This window comes from Camelina sativa, chromosome 16 (genome assembly GCF_030686135.1).
Source record: "Camelina sativa cultivar CO46 ecotype springtype chromosome 16, ASM3068613v1".
Classification (NCBI taxonomy): Eukaryota; Viridiplantae; Streptophyta; class Magnoliopsida; order Brassicales; family Brassicaceae; genus Camelina; species Camelina sativa.
Genome location: NC_141895.1, coordinates 1,454,238 through 1,477,646, shown reverse-complemented (window position 1 = coordinate 1,477,646; position 23,409 = coordinate 1,454,238). Strand labels below are relative to the sequence as shown.

The following is a 23,409-nucleotide window of genomic DNA, read 5'->3' as shown; positions in this document are numbered from 1 at the left end:
TGCTAAAAGATGCTATAGAAATAGACTTCTTTGGTTGGTTAAACATATCGTTTTCTACTAATCATTAAAAAGAAAAATGGTTAGTCTGTTAATTTACCATATAATTAATAGGCAGAAGAACTATATCGCGACTTTTACATGTATAATCTGTTTAAGCCGAGCCGAACTATGTGTATATCAGTATATAAGTATTCATAATAATATATACATGGTATTGAACTTGGTGGACCTTAAAAAGTAGTGTAATACATAAGGCATTCTAAATCCGATTAAAGAATAGTATTAGTCCCACTAGTCAAATGCCTTATTAAATTTATATTTTGTATATATATAGACGAGTCCGCGTGCAAAGTCACTGTTAACGATGTACAAGAAAGACGAAGATCCCGCGTTTGGTTCCAATGCAATCACTCAGGTGTCCCAATTCCATGTCTCCTAGCTCCCTCCGATCCTCTTAAGTAGGGCTGGGCATTTGGGTAACCCGTTTGGATTCGGATATTATCCATGCGGGTTCGGGTAAAGAGATTTAGAAAATAGAACCCATTGGATCTTTTTAGATATATGGGTTCGGTTCGGTTTGGATACTATCGGGTTCGGATCGGTTTGGGTTACAAATTTTAGAACCCGATTAGTACCCGAACTACCCGTATCCGAAAAAATATAATTAAATTTAAATAAATTTAGTTAAATTTTGACTTACATAACAAAATATTTTAGATATTTTGATTATTTTTGATATTTAGGTATAAAACTAAATGAAATATTCAAAATTATAATCATAATTTTAGGGTAATTGCATTATATTAATGGTAAATATTATAAATATGTTTATATGTTCGGTTTTAATGGGTACCTAAATGGGTACCGGGTATTACCCGACCCTAACCCGAACCCACGGGTATTAGAAAATAGAACCCAATAAAGTTTTATAGGTAAACACGTACTCAACCTAAACCCGATTTTTCAGATTGGGTTCCGGGTTGAGTATTCGGATACGATTTTTATGCCTAGACCTACTCTTAAATAGTACTACATAAACATACACATATACTAACAATAATAATCATAAAAAAAATGTTAAATCTTATTCTCCCCCGAAATTTCATATACTATTTATTTTAAGTGACGTAATTTTTTTGTAAAGAAATATTTTTGTGGAAAAAAATTAAGATAATGAGTGTCACATTTTTTATGCATTGATAACATATTCCAAATATAAGGCCAATTATAACATATTACAAATATAAGGCCCATTTTTTATGCATTGATAACACAAGATAAGGTCCATCATAACATATTACAAATATAAGGCCCATTATATAGAATAATAATGGCTCATAAAAGCCCATTCCGCAATCTGGCTAACAAAACACTTTCCCGCCGGGAAAGTTGCTGCCATTTCCAATTTCTAAAACCTAAAGCGGAGCCGACCGAGAGAGATAACTCTCTAATTGGGGAAGATTGAGATTTGAGAGATATTAGAATATTGTGTAGTTAATTCTGATTATGATCCTTATGTATCACTCAGTATAATCCCTGTAATTACGCTACACAACACTGTATATATAATCCGTGAAGGGGAATTCATCAACGTACAGAGACTTGAGAGATTCGTGAAGAAGCATATGGAGGGAAATCAAGCTGGATCTTCTCTGGGCTCGTTGATAGCTTCGTTCCATAAACGAATCGGCGAATTGCAGGAACTCGTCATCGCCCGGAACAGTGAGTCCCGAGTTCCCAAAACACTCAAACCCGTTGTCAAATCTCTCCGATTCAATGACCTACTTTCAATTTTCATACAGTGTATCCGGCGAGAAGCATCTCGGATTTATCGGCGATCGACACGGCGTTGAGCTCCTTGGAGCTTCAGGTTCAGTCGATCAAGGACCGGTTGCGTGAAGAAACCGAAGCTATTCCGAAAGCCAAGGTACGTCTTATTTTGAAATTTCAGATTCTAGAACGGCCATTTTGAAATTTTGCGTAATTTAGGGTTTTGGAATCTTGATTTTTGGAAATCAAATCGTATGTTCTTAAATCTTGAGAATTCGTGTTGTTTGTAGAAACTTATCGTGGCATCACTGAAACAACAAGTGAAATTGCAGAAGATGTCTATTTATGCAGCTTCTCATTTGCCTGATAAGGCTACAATGTTGAATTCAGATTTAAATCGATGGTATACATTTTACTCACCTTTTCTTATTCAATTTCTTGGTATATATATATAGTCCTCATAAGTTTGACTAAGGTTAGTGTGTTTTTTTTTTTTTAATTCCAGTTTGCTCCAAGAAAATGCCAAGCAGTACGAGCACAATCCTGCTCTCAGCTCTTTGAAATCTGATGAGGAAGCAGTTGTTTTACCCAAGGTCGTAGTAGTACTTGCATTTTCTCCAAAAGAGACTTTATGGCCTTTAAGACTCAATGGCTATGAATGATCAAACTGTAGCTACTGGTGTATTCTGTTATCTCTGTCTATGGACTTTGTGTTAATCTTTGCTTCTTGTTTCCAGGAGAAGAAGGGTCGCGGGTCTCCTCCGGTTTGGTACATAACTGTTGAGGAGCTCAATTCTCTCTCATCGTAAGTACAGTTTCACTTTTTATTCTTCTTCCTGTCAATGCGAAATGCATATTGCCGCTTTTCTGACATTTTTTTTTCAAAATAGATACATGAGAGGAAGACTCACCCTTGAGAAAGTGAACGCGGCCATCAATGACATGGCTTCATATGCTGAAGCAAATGCCCATCTTATTGCAGCCCCTAAACAGAAGGTATAGCTCACATATTTATGCTCTATTCTCGGCCTGTGGATTTGACTTATATGCTGAAATTGTAATGATTGTTGTTTGTTATATTGCAAAGCTGGCAGAGAACCTCTGGGAGAAAGCACTGGTAAGCTAATATAACTCATCTTCTACTCTGTCTAAGAAACGTTGTTATAATTTTGAGTGGCAACGAAGGTCTAAGAAAGATTATGTTCAAAACTCTCATATGCAGAAACTACGAGATATTGTAACAGCGCAAGCAGTAAAGGGCAAACATTTCTTTCTTGAAACTGACATTAAGGGACCAAGTTTGAAACTAGATAACTCAGGGAAAGCAATACTTACTGTAAGTACTTAATATACATTTCCTTCATTTCAACTACTAACAAGACTTTTTATGCATCTTCTAACTCTTCACCAGGATTAGACAACATTGGAAACACATAACCATTGTCATCTTTTGATGTCTTTCTAACAGGTTCTTCGTCACCTTGGTCGCATTAGTGAGACTCGCATTGGTCAAAACCGCGTCATCATTCTAATGAAGCCTCATTAAAAACTAGCTTGGCTCAAGTTTGGTCATTTAGACAAGCGTAAGAGGTAATCAATTTCTTGCTTTTTTCTCGGAAGCCTCCAGCTACTATAAAAGAACGTCTTCTGGTTCTTTAAACACCACCATTTTCCTAGTCTTAAGACTGTTCCGCCTAACAGGCCTAGAATCAACTATGTTGACGTCTGAATTTTTTATAAATATGATTGGACAAGATGTTTTAAGCAATTTTATCATAGTTGCACTAAAGTAGAAAAACTCGATTTCCGTTATTTGAAAAATATTATAAAAGCAATTTCACTCTAAGCAATCTGGTTCAAGTTCCAGTGCACAATTGGCCTGTCCCATTCAAACCTACAAAGTAGCAAAACTCGGTTTCCGTTTTTATTTAGTGAAATTTTTTATTTTTAATATATTCAAAACCTTTAGCATCATCGCAACTTCGCAAGTGTGACAGTGTGTGGCTATCAATGTTATTATTTTTACTAAACAAAAAAAATAGACAAACAAGTTCGATTCGAAGAAAGAAACCTCGAAAGTATATTTATTTGGGATAAAATCGTAAATACTGTTAATAAACTATCATCCCTTCATTTTTTTTTTTGGGTTGAAATTTAGAATTTTAAACTATCGATATGGACCTCGTAAATTTGGCAATAATTTTTCCCAAAAGAACAAGAAAACAAATCTAATAACAAAACACGATCCCTACATTGTTATTATTGATATATCTATCATAATGTCACGATTCACGAAATAGAAAACAAGAGGAACTATACTAAGAAATAGGAAGAAGAAGAAGAAGTGGTCCAGGGAACACAGGAGAGAAAAGACTAGTATTATTTGCCTGAGAAACAATCACAATTTCACGTCTATCCATAATGTCTGTCCCAATCTCTTTGTCTTCTTCTTTCATATAAAACAAATTAACCAAATTTGATTCGTCTTTCCTTCGTGCAAAAACACAAAATACATTATGCATAAGACAAAATCACACACACAACTACTACAACAATTTTTATCGCATGCATCACATTTATTATCAACCAACTGATATCAAATAATTCATAACATGTTTACTTATGTTGTGTTGTGTGTGTGACCTAAAATATTTATATATGCAAACAATCTTAAATTCACTGCAGCAGACCACATTTAGACTTATAGAGTTCTCCATCACCATATTTTACTTCCTTTTTTCTCTTTTCAAACGTTATCATTTAACTCGGCCAAAGAAAAGATATGGTCGGTATTATGCATTCAATGTCAACAAATCTTTTAATCCTTTTAGGAATTTACTTCGCCGCTGTAAAATAATAAATTAAGGCCGCCTCATTCAATAGTACTAGTGAAATTGCGATTTTTTTTTTTTAATATTGAAAAAAAGAGCACGAATTAAAAAAAGGGGAAGCAAGAAAACGGATTATACGAACCAAATGTTTGGTTTTACTAAAAAGTATTGAAATTAAATAACATAGAGTTACCATTACCCGGTACAGATCAGGGTCAGACAAAACCAGGACAGACATCTCTATTTTAATTCCCATACTTTTCTTAAGAACCTAAATTTTCGATATTTAGATACTTGATTTAATTATATAAAATAAGACTATAATAGTTACGTAATTACGTTACGTGTATTCATTCTACTTACCACTCCTGACTGACCAACCAAACTTCACAAACGAACGATACGAGTTAATAGAGGGGAGCTCGCTGCGGCGGCGTGTTCTTCCGTCGGTTTAAAAAGTTCGCCGGAGCTTCCGTGTTAGTCGTGGAAACCACCTCCTCCGTGACTCTCCGGCAAGTCGTCGACAAGCTGCTTCTTTTCTTTCTAACGATTTCAGTAGTGGCGGTGCAAGCGAGCGCCTGACACCAGAACATGTCTCCTCCTGACTCGGAAGACGTACGGGTAGACCCGGTCGGTTCGAGAGTGGAGCTGGGCGTCGTTGTCGTGACTTCGTCGGTTAAATCGAGAACGTTGCAGACGCGGAGAAAGCCTGAGAGTGCTCTTTGTCTCATTATGACGTCACTAATCTACAAAAGCAAACAAAACCATGTGTTTGTGTTTTCAGAGACAATTACGTGTAAATATATGATCGTACACGCGTGTTTAATTAAAAAGCAACAAAAACAAAAATGAAACAACAAAAACAGAAAGAAATTGAATTCTGTATTTTTGAATTAATTTGAAAATTAGTAATGAGACAAAAAAAAAAAAAACGTTCCTTTTACATCTGAGACAATTACGTGTAATCGTGCAATTGATCGACCCAGATGAATAAAACTGGTAAGTAGAATTTGGAAAATTTGATAGAATTTGAAATGAAAACGTAATTAACGAGTAAAAAGATGTTTCTTTCTTTTAATTAGAACAAAACAAAAAAAAAACAGACCTTGCAGGAGAGAGAGCAGAAGAGGTAAGGAGACTGGAGACTCCGGTCACAAGTGATGCAAATGTTGCCGGAACCACGAAACTGCCGAGACTGAGGTCGTTCATTGATGAACACAACTTTAGAACTGTTCGTTATGTATGGCTTTTTTAATCATCCATCATCATCATCATGAACAACAAAAACAATAAAGAAAGATAACGCGTATTAAATTAAAGCTGTCAAATAATCTAGGGCACAAGAACCCATGTAAAGAAAAAATTGAACCTTTTAAATGTTTTACAATAAAGGATTAAGAGAAGATCATTAATTAGGATGAAATAATTACAAAGATTGAGGAGACCAGACAGACAGTTTTAGTTATACCTGAATTGAAGAGCAATCCATTAGCTTCGAACCATCATCTACCCTCAAAACGTCTCTGTAAACGTATCTTCTTATCTGCAAACACAAAAAGTTCATATTTTTTTCCGTAAAGATGCAAAATTTGAAACAAAAAAAAAACGAAAAGTTTGTGTTCTGAAAGAGAGAGAGAGACCTGAAGAAGACGATGAGAGGTATGTGAAGAGAGACAGTGAGGACAGATGCTAAGACAACAGTCGATACATAAAATGTTCTTCTCGTTCTTCTTAACATCTTCATGATCCAAACAAGCGTTGAAAAACTTGTCTTTTAACAAAACCTCAAGCCATGCAGGGAATTCTCCAGATTGCATCTGCCAAAAAAAGAACCCAAAAACAACAATAAAGTTTACATTTTTTTTCGACGAAACCCAGAAATGAAACAAGACCCATGTTTCCCAATTTTATGTTTTTCTTTTTTTGGGACTAATTAAAAAGGTAAAAAAAAATTCAGTAGACCCACCATGATGGCTCTCTTCTTCTAAAACTGGGAAGTGCTTTTTTTTCTTGGGGAAAAGATAAGAGAGAGTAAGAGGTCAAGGTCAGGCGATTTTGAGCTCTCAGTGGTGAAATTGACTGACCATTCCCAGAGAGAGAGAAGAGAGAGAGAAAGAAAGAAAGAAAGAAAGAAAGAAAGAAAGAAAGAAAGAAAGAGAGAGAGAACGGCGCCTGGAGAGAGTGACCACTAGCTTAATTTTAAATCATGAGTCTTGTTCTCTTCTCCTCCTTTAAGGATGATGTGTACGTGTAATCTCTTCGTTTATTAACGTGCTTTGTTAATTTTTTTACTACTCTCTTATATTTTAGTAATTATTATTATCCATTAGAGAAGTGATTCACTTTTAGATAAGTTACTTACGATAAATATAGATAACAAAATTTCGATTATGAGCGTAAATTTTAATCATTAGTTTGAGTGTTTGACAACTACTACTACCTTTTCAACGACGAAAGCAGAGTTTTAATATGCAGTTCAACTTGACAACAAGAGTGTTAAAATGTTTACTAGCAGTATTGGGCAGAAGCTTATCCCTATTACATGCAGAGTTAGATACTTTTATTTGGGCTATGGAGTGTTTATTAGCGTTGGACTTGGATAAAGCTCTTTTTGCTACGAATTGTTCAGACTTCCTAAGGATAACGTCTAATATCGAGGATTGGCCGACCTTTTCATCAGAATTGAAGGACTTTATTCATTTCAAAGATAGATTTGCTAATTTTAGTATTAGATATATTCCTCGAGAGGATAATATCCATACCGATAAACTTGCGAAATGTACAAGAGCACGAGGTTTCTGTTTTTCCCATGTAAGCTCGTCGGTATCAAATTGGCTCTCTCTCAAAGAGAGTCATCTCCGATAACTTAATATATGGGGTTTGACCGTCAAAAAACATGTTTACTAGCAGTATATTATTAATTTATTATTAGAATTCAGCTTGTCGATAAACAGAACACTTGGTGTCATAGAGAGTTAAAAAGTTTTACCTTTCGACAATGTTAAAAACATATGAACTCTATATAATAATTAATAATTAAATTTCTTCAGAAGAAATAAATAAAGAAATCAAACTTTTTGTATGTGACAGTCAATATCAAAATTTTAAAGAGTTTTTAGTTTATCTATTATTATCTATACTAGACTTTTTCTTCTAAAAACAAACGTGAGTTGGGTTGAATACAACAATTTGATCTTTGTTATCATCTCTAAATGATAAAAAATAATTTGTGTGTTGATTATTTTTGTTACTTTTGTTTGTTAAGAAGGTCTCTCTGTTCTCTGGTTAACTGTGCAAAAGTGCTAAATGACAAGACTATTCCCAACAGTCTACTTTTTCAATCTCTCAGTGGCAATTTCGTAAACACAACCTATACTAAAAATAAAATTTCTCATTTTACTACTATTTTTGTTTCAGTCAAAATATGAATTAATATAAACCAAAATTAAAACTAAGCATCGTTAATATACCTGGAAACATTATAGCATCCAAACAAAATTAAACTAAGCTCCATTTAGATATAATTCAGAATCATAATCATTATAGCTAAATATATGATTGTTAGATTGAATAGAGGGAAAAAGAAGTAGAGGGAGAGAGAAGAGAGCAAATTCCAAGAACCTAAGTCCCCCTTGTCACAGCTGTAGTAGACTCTTCTCGGGAACCAGTGCGAAAACTTGATGGGTTTTTATTTTTATTAGTTACTACTACTACTACTAAAATTACCTACGCACACCACTAAGACACCTATTATTATTATTTCCAATTATTAATTTTATTATTTTAAATAGTCACAACTATCAATTTTTTGCATACAAACTTTTGAAATACAAAATATATATATATATGAATATGAGTGTATATATAATATGTATAGAGAGAGAGACAGAGAGGTGGATCAGAGTTGGTACGGAGGAGCAGCAGCCTCAGGCAGAGAAGAAGGCGACGCCACTGCATTGTGTGTGATCTGATCTGATCCGATTCGATCCAGCTGTCCCCCCCTTTCTCGTTAGTCTTTTCTTCTTTTTTAGTTACTGATCATGGGTAGTTTAGTCATTTCTTTATACTATGGGTTTGGGCTTTTACACTTCTATTGGGCTAAGCTCATATGTGGTTCTCCCTCTACCTCAATTGAATAAATAAACACATGATGGTCCTGACTACTTCTGATCACAACAGCACAATCTAACAACCGAAATCGTTGGTAACCAACCGGTCAAATGAAAGCAATGGACACAGTAACATACGACTACCCTCAAATTTTTTATCTTCATATCTGATTTGATGTCCCAGAAGCCACAACTAATAAAGATATAAACTATTACACATCTCTATACTGTGGAATTCACACACATAATAATGGTGTTATTAAACAACTAAAAACTGGAAAACAAAAAAAATAGTATATTTAATAATGTAGTTCTTTTTGAATTGTTATCAATTTTTTAACCATGTTATATCTAGACGTAGTAGCCTAAATCGTGTTAGTTAGTTATAAATGAAAGCTTAAAAGGTTGCAGTTTTGTAAAGATAACTAAAATTCAATGTTATGTCCCCCAAGGAAACAATTTTATTGAATCATCCAGCAAAATTGGAATATCCAGCAAAATTGGAAGAGTAATCTACACCAACCCATCGAACAACATATATATATATATATATATATATATATATATTTTTGGACAAAGATATGTTTCATTCCATTAAAACAGAACATAACATACAAAACAGAGTTCAAAGTTTAAGGCACAACAAAGATAGGCAATTTAAAAGTTTGAGCAGGGTTGATAAAACTCAGGTAGAAGATAAGTAGAGATTTGAGGGAGGTGATTGGGTTCGGTGTAAGACTCTGAAAGTTGTAGTGGTAACTCCCATACCATGGAGATGGGGTCATAATGCCACTGAACTTCAAGTTTTTGGGAGGGTACTTCAAAAAGTTGATACATTATAGATTATAGGTCTCTAAAGATATATGAGATGATGACAGAGGGGGCCTGAAGATACATCGTAATCACAGCGCCATAAGGTCTGGATCATAATGCCGAGTTCATTCATGTCTCTAACCTCAAGAGCATAATCATTATTTGGATCTAAAAACAGGTGTCCTACAATAATCCTTAGCCAAACTAGCAATAATGGTGGTTTACTTTCCACATGCAGTCTTCGAACAAATGGTTCCATAAGCACACACACATAACGACTAGAGTGGAGAGGATTAGAATTCTGCTCAAACCTCGATAACAGCAGGAGGGGATCGATAAAAATATCGTTTGGTAATGGGCTCAAGAACCTTAACGGGCCGAGGAAAGTTGGACCCAACAGCGGAAAGCCTCGTTTCGCGGTCGGGGGAAGGGGAGGATTAGCGCATCGGCTAGGTTGAGCAGATGTCAGATTCAGGGTCTCGAGCATCTCCGGTGAAGGAAGGGAAGGTGGTTGGGGGTGTAAAGCGGGGTTTGATGCATCAGAAGGGAATCCTAAGAGCTTTAGATCTCCGGTACTGGAAATCGGTACCAAAGAGAGTAGACCGTCGTGCGCCGTCGACAACTCCACCATGCAAGGCGCATCTGATGGTCCTAGCGGATCTACTCCTGCCATCAAAGGAACCTGGTTTAAGCTCTCCTCTTGGTGGTTCCGAAAACCAGATCTGACAAAAATTGGATCTTCATATCTTATCTCCGATAAAGAGTTTTGGAGCGGCAATGAGCTGTAGAACTCCGGCCAGCGAATGTCCTCTTTGGAATGCATATCGGCTAATGGAGGCGTGGGGATGGGAAGGATTAAAAAGGGATAAATGGGAAGCAAAATCTTAAGCAAAAACGAAAGAGAAACTAGACTACAAGAGCGAAGGCAGTGAGGAGAGATTCAGGTTAAGTCCCGACGCCGGGAAAGATTTCCTTCGCCGGCGTCGGGGGAGATTTGCGGTGAAAGTTCCTTGATTATCGTGCGTGAGAGAGAAGAAAGAAGAATTTTTTTTGTCTTTTGCTCTAGATTTTCCTTTTACCCATAGAACAACATATTAAGAATACATTTTCTAGTGAATCTATCGCGAAATTGGGATAAACTTTACCAAAAAGGAGAGGGCTTTACGATTGCGAAATGCAGAGAGAAAAATAAACAAACGCAAAACTAGAAACCAATGTGAAATAGAGATACATATGCGAAGAATAAGAATCACTATTTTTTATATACGTAAAAGTAAAACGTTCAATACTAATGAAAACCAAGATCAGTAACATGTGTTACCATTGAATTAAGTTGAGTTATGGACTTAACTCAAAATTTATTCAAAAATGTTATCAATCATGAACAAAACTAAATTTTTTGAAGTTGAGTTTGAATAATCATATGTTATTGTTGATGTACAAGTTTGAGGTATATCCTTTGTAAAATTGTTCACTCAAAAGATTATTCAACATCATGGAAATTGTCATGTGTTAGAGTTAAGTTATCAGTTTTTTAAATTATTCAAACGATTATTTTTTATAAAATTATTTGTTATTTGTTTCTATATTTATGCTAAGCACCCGTAAACAACTATGGTCAAAGATTTTTCTAAAATTTTCTAGTTTTCATTAGACACTTTCAAACAAAAAAAGTTTTTCTAGTTGAAACGTACACGGAAATTTTAAGCTGTATATATATAGATGCCTAAAACTCATTGTTAAATAAGCACACTTTGAAGAAACTGTGGTATGGTTTTCTTTCTTCTACTCTTTTTATCCATCAAGTTTATATATATATATATGTATAGAAATATCAGTGCATATTACTAATATATTTTATTTGTTTTGATGAAGATGTATTCGTAGCTAGTCTACACCCGTTGGTATGTCTCAAATGTTTTTCATTTTTTTTTACATAGGATCATTTTATTTATCTATTTTGAATTATTTTATTTGAAAAATGTTATTGTTCTTAATAATTTTATTTTATTTTTATTTCTAATAGATATTACACCTGATACATCAGAAATGTTACCAGTCAGTCGTTTAAAGAAAATCTTTAATATATTTTTTACTGCAAATTCATTACATCAAACTGCCGTTTATACCATATAAATTTTACTGTACATCAAATTTTAATACTTACTACAACTCGATTTTGATAACTCGTGTTACCAGTCGGAGCCATAATTTTGGAAGTTAACTCATATATTATTGCGCTTATGTGATTGTTAGATATTATAAATTTCAAAATCAGTTTTGGTAGAATTAACCTAATTATGTTTTAGAAAATGGATATGAAGGTGAACCGGAAGTCAATTAGATTACAACTTTAAAACACAAAAACTCAAATCGGTAAGGACAAAATTTGCACATGAAGCAAGCCAAAAAAAATGGTGAAATTTTAAATCGGTAATTCTAAATTGTGAGATTGTTATGTCCAAATAAAAAAACTAATTCTCCACACTATTCTCCAAGGCCAACATGCTAAACCTTGTTCTTAATGCGAGGCTGAAACACAACTTACCATTTGTGATTTGACTTTTTGTAAAACCAATTCTGAGACAAAATAAAATCTGAAAATCACAAAAAAAAATAGAATACAACCCTTAATTTGCGTTATGATTACACGAAAAGGAAAAAGATGAAACCGTGAATATTAGATTTTAATAGGACATGATTAAACAATTACCACTAAAAATGTTGGCTAAAAGCATCACAAAGACGTCAAGAAAAGGGAAGAAATAAAGCAAAGAATCTGGGAGATGAGTTTCGAAAGGCATGTCTTCTCGTAAAAGTGTCTTCAAAGTTCAAAGCTATGATTAGTCATGGTGGTCAAATTAATCAAAAGGTTTTATACTTACATTTTAGTGCCAATAAAAGCTCCCTCTTAATAAATCTTTATCCTGTTTTATAGCCATAATAACATGATAACTGATAAGGTTATTATCACTAACCGGACATACGGTAACATCGTAAGCTTAAATACTATCAATGATGAAATAGTCTAATGAAAAAAGGAATGTAGATAGAAGAAAGTGGATGCCACACTTAAATTTCGTGCCGTTCACATTTATAGATACGAGCGTTAATAACAACAGGTAACGTAGACGTAAGGTTAACCCACCTTTTCTCGACTGTTAATTAATTCTTGTTTAAACCAGTTCATGTCCAATCTGATTAACTAAATCAGTATCAAATAACATTAACAAAATAACCCAAAAAAGGTAAATTTCGTACTACAGAAAAAAACTGAATTTAATAGTTAACCATGTTGGGTTGGCTGTTACACCAATTGTAGAACCGGTTAGTCATTCTAGCTCCACTTTGTTACCGTTAAACCAAATCATCACCAAAAAGTAAAAAGTCAGCGGAATTAGAGAGGAAAAAAAATAATGTAAAAAATTAGAGAACTGAAAAAAAAAAAGAAAAGGGGAGAGTGGGGGGGGGGGGGGGGGGTGGAGAAATTGGAAAGGGAAAGGCTTTGTTGTTGTTGCATTCCTTACTTGCAGATGCATCCAAATCACACCATTTAATAACTCTTTCTCAAAGCTTAAACCTTCACAAAAGTTTTGACTGTTAAAAATCAAGTCTTTTTTTTTCGTTTTCTTGATTCGATTTAAGAAAAATTTGGTTTTCTTTTTGTTAATTTGATCTTTGGAAATTTTTGTTGAGCGATGCGGGAAGTGGAAACATCGGCAATCACAGCAGCAGCAGCTCCTCCGCAATTCTCTCAAATGTTTCAGAAACTAGCCATGGCGGTCAAAACCAAGACCTACGAGTTCTTCACCGAAGACGAACGAACCGATGCTGAGGGTTTCTCTCTCCTCGATTCCTCCGAGGATTTCATCACCGATCAGAAAGTCGTCGTTCTTAAACCCGACAGGCCTCTTCTCACCTCTTCTTCTCCGGGATCTCCTGTTATATCTCCGGTGAACGATGCGCAGGTGAGTGTGAAACCTAATAATAATCAAAGGAAGCTTTCTCAGGTTAGGAAATTGGATACCCAGATGGGTTCGAGTTTGATCTCTTCTGTTTTCGCTACTGCTTCGTCTTTTGAAGCTTCGTATCTTCAATTGCAAGCTGCTCACGCCCCGTTTGTTGAAGAAAACGTCAAGGCTGCTGATCGAGCTCTCGTCTCTAACCTCCAGAAACTGTCTGATTTGAAGCAGTTTTATAGGAATTATCGCCAAAGTTTGGATTTTGATGAGTCTGATTTAGCGATTGGGTCTTGCTTAGAGTCTCGTGTTCAGGAGAATCAGAGCAAGCTTCGAGCTTTGGGAACCGTCTCTAACCGGTTACAAGCTGAGATGGATGCTAAGGATTTGCAGGTTTGGACTCTGAGAAACAAATTAGGTGAGATTCAAAAGTCTAATTCCAAGTTGTCAAGGAGACTGTCTTCGAGTTCATCATCATTGGATGTTCTGTTATCGGTTAGGGTTTATGAGTCTCTGTTGCATGATGCCTTCAAAGCTACTCAGAGATTCACTAAGACTCTGATTGAGTTGATGGAAAAAGCTGGGTGGGATTTGGATTTAGCTGCCAAGTCTGTTCATCCTGAGGTAGATTATGCTAAGAAGGGACATAACCGGTATGCATTGTTGTCGTATGTTTGCTTGGGGATGTTTCGAGGTTTCGATGGTGAAGGATTTGATCTTAATGAGAATGAAGAGTCTGAGATGAGTTCTTCAGAGTCTTCGTTGAGGAAATTGATGCAACATGTATCTAGCAATCCCATGGAGCTTTTGGAAAGGGATAAAGATTGTGCATTCTCTAGATTTTGCGATAAGAAGTATCACGAGCTCATTCACCCGAACATGGCATCTTCTATATTCAGCAACATGGATGAAAACGAAGCTGTGTTGAGTTCTTGGAGATCTCTGAGCACATTCTATGAGTCTTATGTCACGATGGCTAGCTCGATTTGGACCCTTCACAAGTTAGCCTTGTCCTTTGATCCTGCGGTTGAGATTTTCCAAGTCGAAAGCGGAGTTGATTTTTCGATTGTCTTCATGGAGAATGTCGTGAAAAGAAAACAAGACAAGAAGTTCTCCACGAATCCTACTCGAGCCAAAGTAGGATTCACAGTGGTTCCAGGGTTTAAAATCGGGTGCACGGTGATACAGTCTCAAGTTTACCTTACTGGCTGCAAATGTAAATGAAAGAGACAGATGGTTAAGCCAACGCTCAAGTTTCTCTGATCACAAAGCTGCTTTCAAGGACTTTGACGGCTCGAACACTATAAACGGTTATAACTTTTTTACCTTCTTACTATTCTGTGATTAATTGTGTTCTTTTAAGTCTGATTTGAGTTATTGATTTCGTTTAAAAGTGTACAGCTATGGTGATTTTCTTTGTTTGGATTGCAATAATTTAAATTGTTTCTCTTCATAGGAGTAAGTTGTAACAGATTGATTATCAAAATATAAAGTTTCTAATTAAGTTGTTACTCTCTATAGCTATAGACTCTATTTGATCAAATTTCACATCAACCTGTGATTCTGGGATTTGATTTTGCTGTTTTCGTGTTTCCGAGCAGCACTACGTGCAGGTTTATTCGTAGGATTGATTAAGCCCATGCGCGGCTAACTAACCTGGGCCTTAATGTCGTATCTGGGCCGATTGCTTTTGCGGATAGTTAGTTATTGGGCTTGATTAAGCCTTAGTTTGTCACCATTTAAATGGATAAGTAATGCACGTGCGTGTTAACGTCCACGTGACAGACATTCATAAAAACATTCCTTCGAGGCTTCGACGTACCTTCAAATATTTTGCTTGTCATGGCTGACTTGACCAAGCAATACACAAATCTGGTACGACGTCCTTTTACGTACCACGACTAACTAGGATTTTTGTATACGAATATATATACGATCGTCAAATTATGATCACATATGACAAATTAAATATATAGTTGTATATTATTTGGTGTATGTATATCTTCTTTTTTTTTCTCTTTAGTTGACTATCGCTTTGTTGAAGTAAGAGGTTTTAGACCGATTTGTCAAAATTAGAATCAAGTTATCGTTGTTAGTATTCAGTTCACCGCAAATTTAGGAACCGACTAAATGTATTTAGAACAAACGATTGTTTATCTTTTGCTTTATGTGAGATTGTGAGGGCAAATTAAGCTTTAAACGTTAACGACGTGTTATGAGTTTATAAACCTGGAACTTCAAATTGGCCTTCGAAGCATCGAAAAGCGTTTATGACACGTCAGGTACGATTATCCGTACAAATAAAGACAAAAACATATATTGCCAGCGGTACGTATGCTTTAGTGTTAAGTATTATTCATTCTGGTAAAGATTGATGTTTTGGAATATTTTTATATCTTACAAAGATTAATGTTTTTTAAACTTAAAGAAGTAATCATTGAAAATATTTAAAATTTTATATTATTATTAGTTTAAAATTAAACAATACTTTCTTTAGTCAAAGAAAAAATATATTTAAACTTAATAATTATTATTTTTTTAATATGTGTAAAAGCTTCTAAACATCCATCTTTATAACATAGAAAGAGTATACAATATCGTTAATCCAAATTTTCACCTCTAACACCCACTATACATCTTTTGTTTTTTTAGGTCTCAACAGCCGTATAGGTTTTTTATTACTATTCTTACTTTAGTATTTGAATATCAGTCGTATACGACAAATTTATAATGCAATCTTAGAAAAGAAAAATCAAACTCTTTTGTTTTTACCTTACGTCAAACGAAGCACTAATTTTAAATAATAAACTGAAAATTAACTTCTGTACGTATATTTTTGTTTATTTTAAGTGATCTTTACCTATGAATAAATGTCAAATGTGCTACACATTAGTTACATACTTACATACAAGTATGTTTGTTTGCAAGAATACTACATGTAAGATCGATCCATATTTCAAGTTTCAAAAAAAAAGAAAAAATGTGTTACTCTCTTGTTTCAAAATATAAGATGTTTTGAATGAAAGCACGCCGATTAAGAAATAATCACTTTAAAAAAGTTCAACTAATCATAAACAAAACTGAATAAAATAAATAACAAAAAATAGAAAAATAATCTAAAAGTTACTTAAAAAGTTGAAAACATCTGATATTATGAAACAAAAAAAACCTCTAAACAAAAAAAAACCTCTAAAATATCCTGTATTATAACACAAAAGTACGTAATGTTTAGTATACCAAAAGTAGGTAATGAATTGATTCGCCACTATTAAATGTTTAGTATACCAAAAGTAGGTAATGAATTGATTCGCACTGAAAATACAAATCATATTGTACTAGTTTAGCTGATTAAGAAAATGTGATAAGCCAACTAAAAAACGTAATCCCCAGCAATGTTTAATAAAAATGAAATCAAAATATGGTATAATTATTTAATTTGAGTTTGACTTCCTAGCTATATTTATTTTGTAACCTCCTACTAGTGGATTTTTCGCTCTAATTTTAATTAGATTGGTAACATATCCTTCCCATCAGTCGGCGACCAGCAAATTGAAAATTCGATGTTTTTTTTGTCAACATGATATTTTTTATTTTGTCAATATCATTATTTAACTTGTTTGCTACTTACGAGAAAAACAAATGATATTAGAATTGGACTCTCTATACGCACACTACTCGAAATATTATTTTTATTACTCTATTCTTATTTTATTCTGTTAAATCGGAAGTTTATGAGCAGTTGAATGATAAAAAATTTTGTTAGCCAGACAAAATAGTAAATGATACCAATAGTTAAAATGTTAAGAAATAATGTTAAAAATATAGTGGTAGAAATAGATATATAATTTTGTTTTTTTTTTTGAAAAAGTAATTTTCTTTTGTCTCCTAATAGAATAATGATATTGCTAAGTTTGGTATTGCTAACTCTTAGCATTTTGTGATTGATAATAAGTTCATAACTACTAAATTAGTAAAGTTTGCTAGTATACACGTTACCAATCAAAGCTTATAGTATTTTACTCCAAACATATGATTTGATCTCAACTCTGATAACTACTTTAAAGTAATTCTAAATCATTTGTTTATTTCTTTCGTTAAAAATGTATTAGACCGAAGTTAAATTCAATTAGTAATAACATGACAACATTAATATAAACCAGAAGAGATAAATATATAATTGTTTATTTACATGTAATTTATCTAGTAGCATAAGATTTCTTATTTCATTCATTCATTTAAATAAATAAATTAATAAAACATTTACCATGCATGGAGGTTTAAATAATTTGGACATGCATAAGTGAGTCAAATGAGACCCACACATTTGAAAGCTTCGAGTGACACGTTCGTGTACGTAATGGACTTGTACGGAGTCATGGAACGATGAATAATAGTTTGATTATACTATTATAAAGTATCATTTTCACAATGGGAAAACACAATCATATTCTCTCGCACGCAAACTATTTTCGTTGGAACAAAACAACACATATACACACATAAATGGAATATCTATATAGGCTGTATGTATCTATCATGTATGCATAATTATTAATATGCTGATAAAGTGATAATTATATTTTCTCCGAAAGTATATAAACAAAGCGAACAGCACTTGAAATCTTGATTAGGAAAATTAAAAATTATATAACTTTGGCACCATCCCATCGTTACACAGACGAATCTACTGGATCAAGCTCATAATCTATTAGTAACTATAATCGTCTTTTAGTATAAAAACAACAGAAATATATAAATGAATACTCCAAAAACTTTTGTCTCGTTAGATTAACACATGCAAGTTGGTCTTAAACAAAATCAAATTAAGAGCTGAAACTCAGATCTGTCTACACTTATTATCTTGTCTGCATATGATGAATTAATCTATAGGGACATACCGTACACAATCTATTTATAAAAAAAAAATCTTTTATTGTGCAACATAACGTGCAAGCTAAAATTGATCAAATGACAACATAATAGTACTGTACTTGAGAAGATGTTCTTTTGATAATTATCGTGTGGAGTGTTACGGTTACCGAATCGGGTCAGAAAATGTTTGCCACGTGACTATCACACGTGTGATTGCATCATAATTGCTATATCATCAAACAAGTTTGAACCTTCGGTGACTCATCCTCTTCTCTGCATCAAAATTTGTTAGTCGATTAAATATATCAGTTATAAGATTTTTATTGGCAAGTAGAAAATGCTTAAGAAATTGTGGTTAATTGATGCCTAAAACATAAAGTCGTTTAATTAATGAGTGGGGAGTTAATAATAATGAAGAATTCTCTAGGTGAGAAAAGCATAAAGGGGGAAGTTTCATTTTACTAAAATCTAATCCAACGGTTGAGATGATTTCTTCTCATCCAACCGTTCATTGAGCTGACTCAGTCTCTCTTATTGGCTTCTTCTCTATTTAAACTTCCTCTGTCTCTTACTCTGCTCTTCCTCTTTAGCCGTTTACACAGCCACATAATCCTCAAAACTCTCATTTTACTCTTCCCCTTCTCTAATCTTCTTCGCTTATTTATATAATTCAATCTATCAAACAGAGGAAAACAGAGCTTTGAAACTCTTAAAGTTTGTTTCTTTGCTCTCAAACAGAGGAAAACAGAGACAAAACAGTTAGCTCTGTTTCTTTGTTTTGTCAACGATGAGGAGGTTGAGAGGAATCAAGATTAGAAGACCGATTCAAGGAATCTCAAGATGGATCCTCCGGAGAATCCGGATACGTCGTTCCAGATACATCCGGTTAAGCCCGAACCAACAGGTTTGTAAGCCGAGAGCCATCACAAAGCTCATAAGCTGGGGTCGAAGTCTCACATCCCACAGCGCTAGGTTTCTTGGCTCGAAATGCTCAAGTTTGGGGTACATACCAATTGGTCAGGAACCCATCCGAGAAAAACCCGACCCGGTTCCGAAAGGTCACTCGGCGGTTTACGTCGGTAAAAAAGACGGAGACTTTCAGAGGGTTTTGGTGCCTATCGTTTACTTCAACCATCCTCTGTTCGGTGAGCTTCTCAGAGAGGCTGAAGAAGAATTTGGGTTTTGCCAAGAAGGTGGAATCACTATCCCTTGCCCTTATTCGGATTTCAAACGGGTTCAGACCCGAATTGAATCCGGTTCGGGTTTCTGTAGACTTCCCTGGAGCCGTCGCCGGCAATAACGACGGTAGAAGAAGATGATGATGATAAAGTTATTTAACTCTCTTTACTAGTTTCTACCTTTATGACCTTTTTAACTTTTGTCACGTTCTTTTTGTTACCCTATTGTTAGATATATGCATTATGTATATGTGAAAGTGAGATTCTTCCTAAGTTTGAAATTTAGGCGATAATGTAAATTAATCTAGAGAATTTTTTTTTCCTTTTGCATGATTGCTTTTGGTATGATTATGATTATGAATTTCTGATTAGGATAGTGAATTATGAAAATGATAAAAACCCAAAGAAAAGTTTAACACGATTCTATTCATTTGTGGACCTACACACGATTTGTTATCAATCACAATAATTCATCATTGTTAATCCCACTAATTCTACTACATGTATTGGGAATTTTTTATTAAATTATTGAGAGTTTATTTAGATAAGCATTTTCCAATAAGAAAGAAAGAGTTTAGTTGCAAAAATGATAGCCTTCCAAATTGATTTGCCTAGGAATCACCTTGATGAGAAAAATTGTTATATAGCTATTTTTTTCCAGTCTATAATTAGGTTTAGTGATTATATTTTAATCTGGTTTCGTGTAAGTATTGAATTGGTGAATAAGATGCATGGTTGGAAAACATTATGAGGAAAATACTGCCAAAAGGAGATATCCTAGCAATAGCATTGAAGTGTTCGTCGCCATTAGAGTCCCTTTCGATATCTCGATACGTAGTGATGACTTTTTAGTGGTGAATCCACAAAAAAAAAACATTTATTTTTATGGTAAAGCTAAAAACTAAAAATATATATTTAAAGAATAAAATATACGTATAAAAAAGCACATTCATATGTTATATTAGTTTATTTAGCAAATAACAACTAAATATGGAGTTCGCTCAACTAGAATAGTCACTCGTGGCTACAAGCCTACAACAACGTTAACATCGGCTTTCTATTACAATTTGATTCGTAATTGACTAATAATTGTGTCCAATTTATCGGAATAATGATTAGCAACACAGTTACTTATATTTTACGCTAGCATGGAACAAATAACGAGTATTGTCACGTGTTCTTTGTATGAAACTTCGTATTGTTCACGTTGGATCAAGAAATGGAGCCATTTTGGTGGTTAAGCGAACAATAATACACTTTGTTTTTTCAAATAATATACTATATGAAACCTTTTGAAAAAGTTATTTGATATATTAAAGTATCCCTGATATTGTTTTTTATTTTTCAGTTATACATATATGTGTTCAAGTTGGTTCATAGATAATGTACTTAGATAGGTCCAATTTCGATCGAGTTGAAATTAATATGGATAAGTAGTGGCCGTAACCATCAGTGATTGATCTTCTCCGAAGCCTAAAGGCATATACCACCAACTTGAGAACACAAGGTAAGACCTACGACCTATTGAAAACTAATCCATTTTTAACTTTTATAACCGAACTCAACCAAACCGGATAAATTTACCATTAGACAAATTGTTAATCCTGTTAAAATAATATATAAAATAGATTTGGGAGCAGGTCTAGCCCGTAGTTAAAGCCCATGAAGCTGATGATTTAAGCATCACGAAATTATATAAGTTTTAAGAGCATCAAGTTTTAAAAGTACGCTGGTGTAGTGGTTAACACCTAATTAGAAGTCTTAAATGTTTAGAGTTCAAACTACACCTAGTTCATTTTTCTTAATTAATATTACAATATATGACCTCATTATAGTTTATATATCAATTTTTTTTTGAAGAATTCAACAAAATCGTTAGAAGTAAATAAGTGAAAGAATTGAGATATACATAAGTAAATAAGTGAAAGAATTTAGATAAACATAAGTAAATAAGTGAAAACTAATCAACACCTACATGAGTTATATACATAAGAAAAAATTAAGATTAATTTAGATAAGTAATATTGTGTATATATTATTTTCAACTAATCCAAACATCTCGAACTGTTTGTTTAGGGGTGTTAAATCAAATTTGGATTCAGCTTCAGTTTTATTTATTTCACGTATTTAACCTAGATGTATATATTTTAGAACAAGATACTCGTCTTGTTCTGTGTGCATAAAAAATTTCGTCCCGTAACCGTTCTCTTTAAACAATTACATATTCAACTATATATATTATTACAGGTTTAGACAGAATATATGTATTCTCTGTTTATCAAATTTAATTTTTATTAACTTAAAATAATTATTTGGTATAACATACATAATTTGAGTTTTGATATGCGGTTTAGTTTCACTTTCAAATAGACACAAATGAATGATGATTTTTTTTTAATATCTATAAAGAAGACAACTAAATAAAAAGACAATGAGAGAGAGTGATCTTGTCCTTAGGCATTATCAAAACTAAACCATAACCGTATTTTGGATTGTACCCGTATATAACATTTAAAAACCTTGATTGTTGATCGTAAATATATGGTTAAATTTATATTAATTGAAACTATTAATTACCGTAATCGTATCAAAACTGTTGGTCAACCGGATAGTTAAATTATAAAAAATTTACCGTAACTATTTTTAAGATATAGTAAAGGAAAAGATGGCCAGCTGATGTGTCTGTATTTTATAGGTTTTAACCATAGTTTTTAGGTTTGTTTTGAGTCTTTTATTGAGTCAAAGTGTGCTTTTAGAGTCTTTTTAGACTTTTATGAGTTTGTACAGGTTCTAGGTTGCTTTTGAAGGAAACTGAGTGTTTTGGGGATGGTAACAAGCATCTGGAGCCATTTGGTGAAGACTGATCGGACTAGCAAGCAGATGGAGCAAACATAGAAAAAGCATCATGGATCGGCTGATCCATATTTTGATCGACCGATCCCGAACCCGAAGCAACTTTTCCTTTTTCGTTTTAAACCGACTTTTAGGGTTTTATTTTACTATTTAAGCACGAGGCTCGACCTCTAAAAAAAAGGACATCTTTATTCTACGCCGTTTTTGAGTCTTGTAAGCTTGGGAGAAGTTCTCCAATCCTTTGTATCTCTTTGGAGAAGATTTCCGAACCCTATTTACTTCTCTCTGCAATTCAATTATGATTTTTTCATTCTTGTTTTGCTGTTATTTTATTTCTATATCTGAGTAGTTTTACTATTAGGTTTCGGGTTTCAAAAGGGGGTTTATGATTCTCTAAACTTAGGTTTGTTAGATTTGGGATTGATCTTATTGTTCTTCATCTATAGTTGTTCTTATTGCTTAAGCTAGACTGATCACCTAGATTAAGATCTTAGGTTAAACTCATCGTGGCACCGAAAGTGTTGTTGAGTTACTTGAAAGAAACATATGTGAGCAAGGTGGACCTTAGCCAACGGAAGTTGAAGTTGAGGCACCTTGTGAACGAATCGAAACCTGAGCTTTAATGCTTACTAGTTTAGCTAGATCCAAACGGAAGTTTAGGGTCTAGTTATTTCTTTGCATAGTTAGCTATCGCTGCAGAAGTAGGTTAGCTTTATAATTGAATTTTGAGTTTAAGAACTGTGTCTAATGCTTTCCCAATCTATCAACTAGATCTGAGATTGTATCTCCCAACTGATTCCCTATGCCCAATATATTTCTTTGATTTCAAAACCTTTATTTATTTTCTGTTTTTAATCGATTACTTGAAGCACAAACTTTCTCTTGCTTTAGCTATACTCAATCTATATAATTTCTTTGTGTATCGTTTGGTCTACGTGGATTCGACCTGAAGTGTTACGACGACACCACTAGATCGTGGTTGAGTGCACATTAGGTTTGATTTGACACTAGATCACCAGCTACA

The 23,409-nt window shown here is 33.8% G+C and overlaps 4 protein-coding genes across 4 annotated transcripts; 3 read left to right on the top strand and 1 right to left on the bottom strand.

Annotated features, from left to right (window-relative positions):
• Nucleotides 1-1,366: 1,366 nt before the first annotated feature.
• On the top strand, nucleotides 1,367-3,538 carry LOC104749265 (SKA complex subunit 1 homolog). The gene is made up of 9 exons (XM_010470855.3): nucleotides 1,367-1,722; nucleotides 1,803-1,927; nucleotides 2,061-2,173; nucleotides 2,276-2,363; nucleotides 2,508-2,575; nucleotides 2,661-2,766; nucleotides 2,858-2,887; nucleotides 2,993-3,106; nucleotides 3,239-3,538. Exons 1-9 carry the CDS (start codon nucleotides 1,626-1,628, stop codon nucleotides 3,314-3,316), a joined length of 819 nt encoding a protein of 272 aa, XP_010469157.1. The 5' UTR covers nucleotides 1,367-1,625; the 3' UTR covers nucleotides 3,317-3,538.
• A 1,177-nt stretch (nucleotides 3,539-4,715) lies between these two features.
• Nucleotides 4,716-6,796, bottom strand: LOC104749264 (protein RGF1 INDUCIBLE TRANSCRIPTION FACTOR 1-like). The gene is made up of 5 exons (XM_019238054.2): nucleotides 6,568-6,796; nucleotides 6,242-6,418; nucleotides 6,070-6,144; nucleotides 5,707-5,847; nucleotides 4,716-5,347 (listed from the first exon to the last, which is right to left on the bottom strand). The coding sequence occupies exons 1-5, from the start codon at nucleotides 6,568-6,570 to the stop codon at nucleotides 5,009-5,011; spliced, it is 735 nt and encodes a 244-aa protein (XP_019093599.2). The 5' UTR covers nucleotides 6,571-6,796; the 3' UTR covers nucleotides 4,716-5,008.
• A 6,123-nt stretch (nucleotides 6,797-12,919) lies between these two features.
• LOC104749263 (protein GRAVITROPIC IN THE LIGHT 1-like) lies at nucleotides 12,920-14,993 on the top strand. Its single transcript, XM_010470852.3, has one exon. The coding sequence runs from the start codon at nucleotides 13,222-13,224 to the stop codon at nucleotides 14,704-14,706; it is 1,485 nt and encodes a 494-aa protein (XP_010469154.1). The 5' UTR covers nucleotides 12,920-13,221; the 3' UTR covers nucleotides 14,707-14,993.
• A 3,926-nt stretch (nucleotides 14,994-18,919) lies between these two features.
• On the top strand, nucleotides 18,920-19,854 carry LOC104749262 (auxin-responsive protein SAUR36). The gene has a single exon (XM_010470851.3). It carries the CDS (start codon nucleotides 19,142-19,144, stop codon nucleotides 19,652-19,654), a length of 513 nt encoding a protein of 170 aa, XP_010469153.1. The 5' UTR covers nucleotides 18,920-19,141; the 3' UTR covers nucleotides 19,655-19,854.
• The last annotated feature ends 3,555 nt before the right edge of the window (nucleotides 19,855-23,409 follow it).

What these genes read in the sequence shown, in the direction of transcription:
- LOC104749265 (XM_010470855.3), top strand. Translation starts at nt 1,626, where the DNA reads ATGGAGGGAAATCAAGCTGGATCTTCTCTGGGCTCGTTGATAGCTTCG. An exon ending in ACTCGTCATCGCCCGGAACA is followed by an intron (nt 1,723 to 1,802) that starts GTGAGTCCCGAG and finishes ATTTTCATACAG; the next exon opens with TGTATCCGGCGAGAAGCATC. An exon ending in TTGCAGCCCCTAAACAGAAG is followed by an intron (nt 2,767 to 2,857) that starts GTATAGCTCACA and finishes TATATTGCAAAG; the next exon opens with CTGGCAGAGAACCTCTGGGA.
- LOC104749263 (XM_010470852.3), top strand. Translation starts at nt 13,222, where the DNA reads ATGCGGGAAGTGGAAACATCGGCAATCACAGCAGCAGCAGCTCCTCCG.
- LOC104749262 (XM_010470851.3), top strand. Translation starts at nt 19,142, where the DNA reads ATGAGGAGGTTGAGAGGAATCAAGATTAGAAGACCGATTCAAGGAATC.
- LOC104749264 (XM_019238054.2), bottom strand. An exon ending in TGGATTGCTCTTCAATTCAG is followed by an intron (nt 5,848 to 6,069) that starts GTATAACTAAAA and finishes TGATTAAAAAAG; the next exon opens with CCATACATAACGAACAGTTC. An exon ending in TCTGCTCTCTCTCCTGCAAG is followed by an intron (nt 5,348 to 5,706) that starts GTCTGTTTTTTT and finishes TTGCTTTTGTAG; the next exon opens with ATTAGTGACGTCATAATGAG.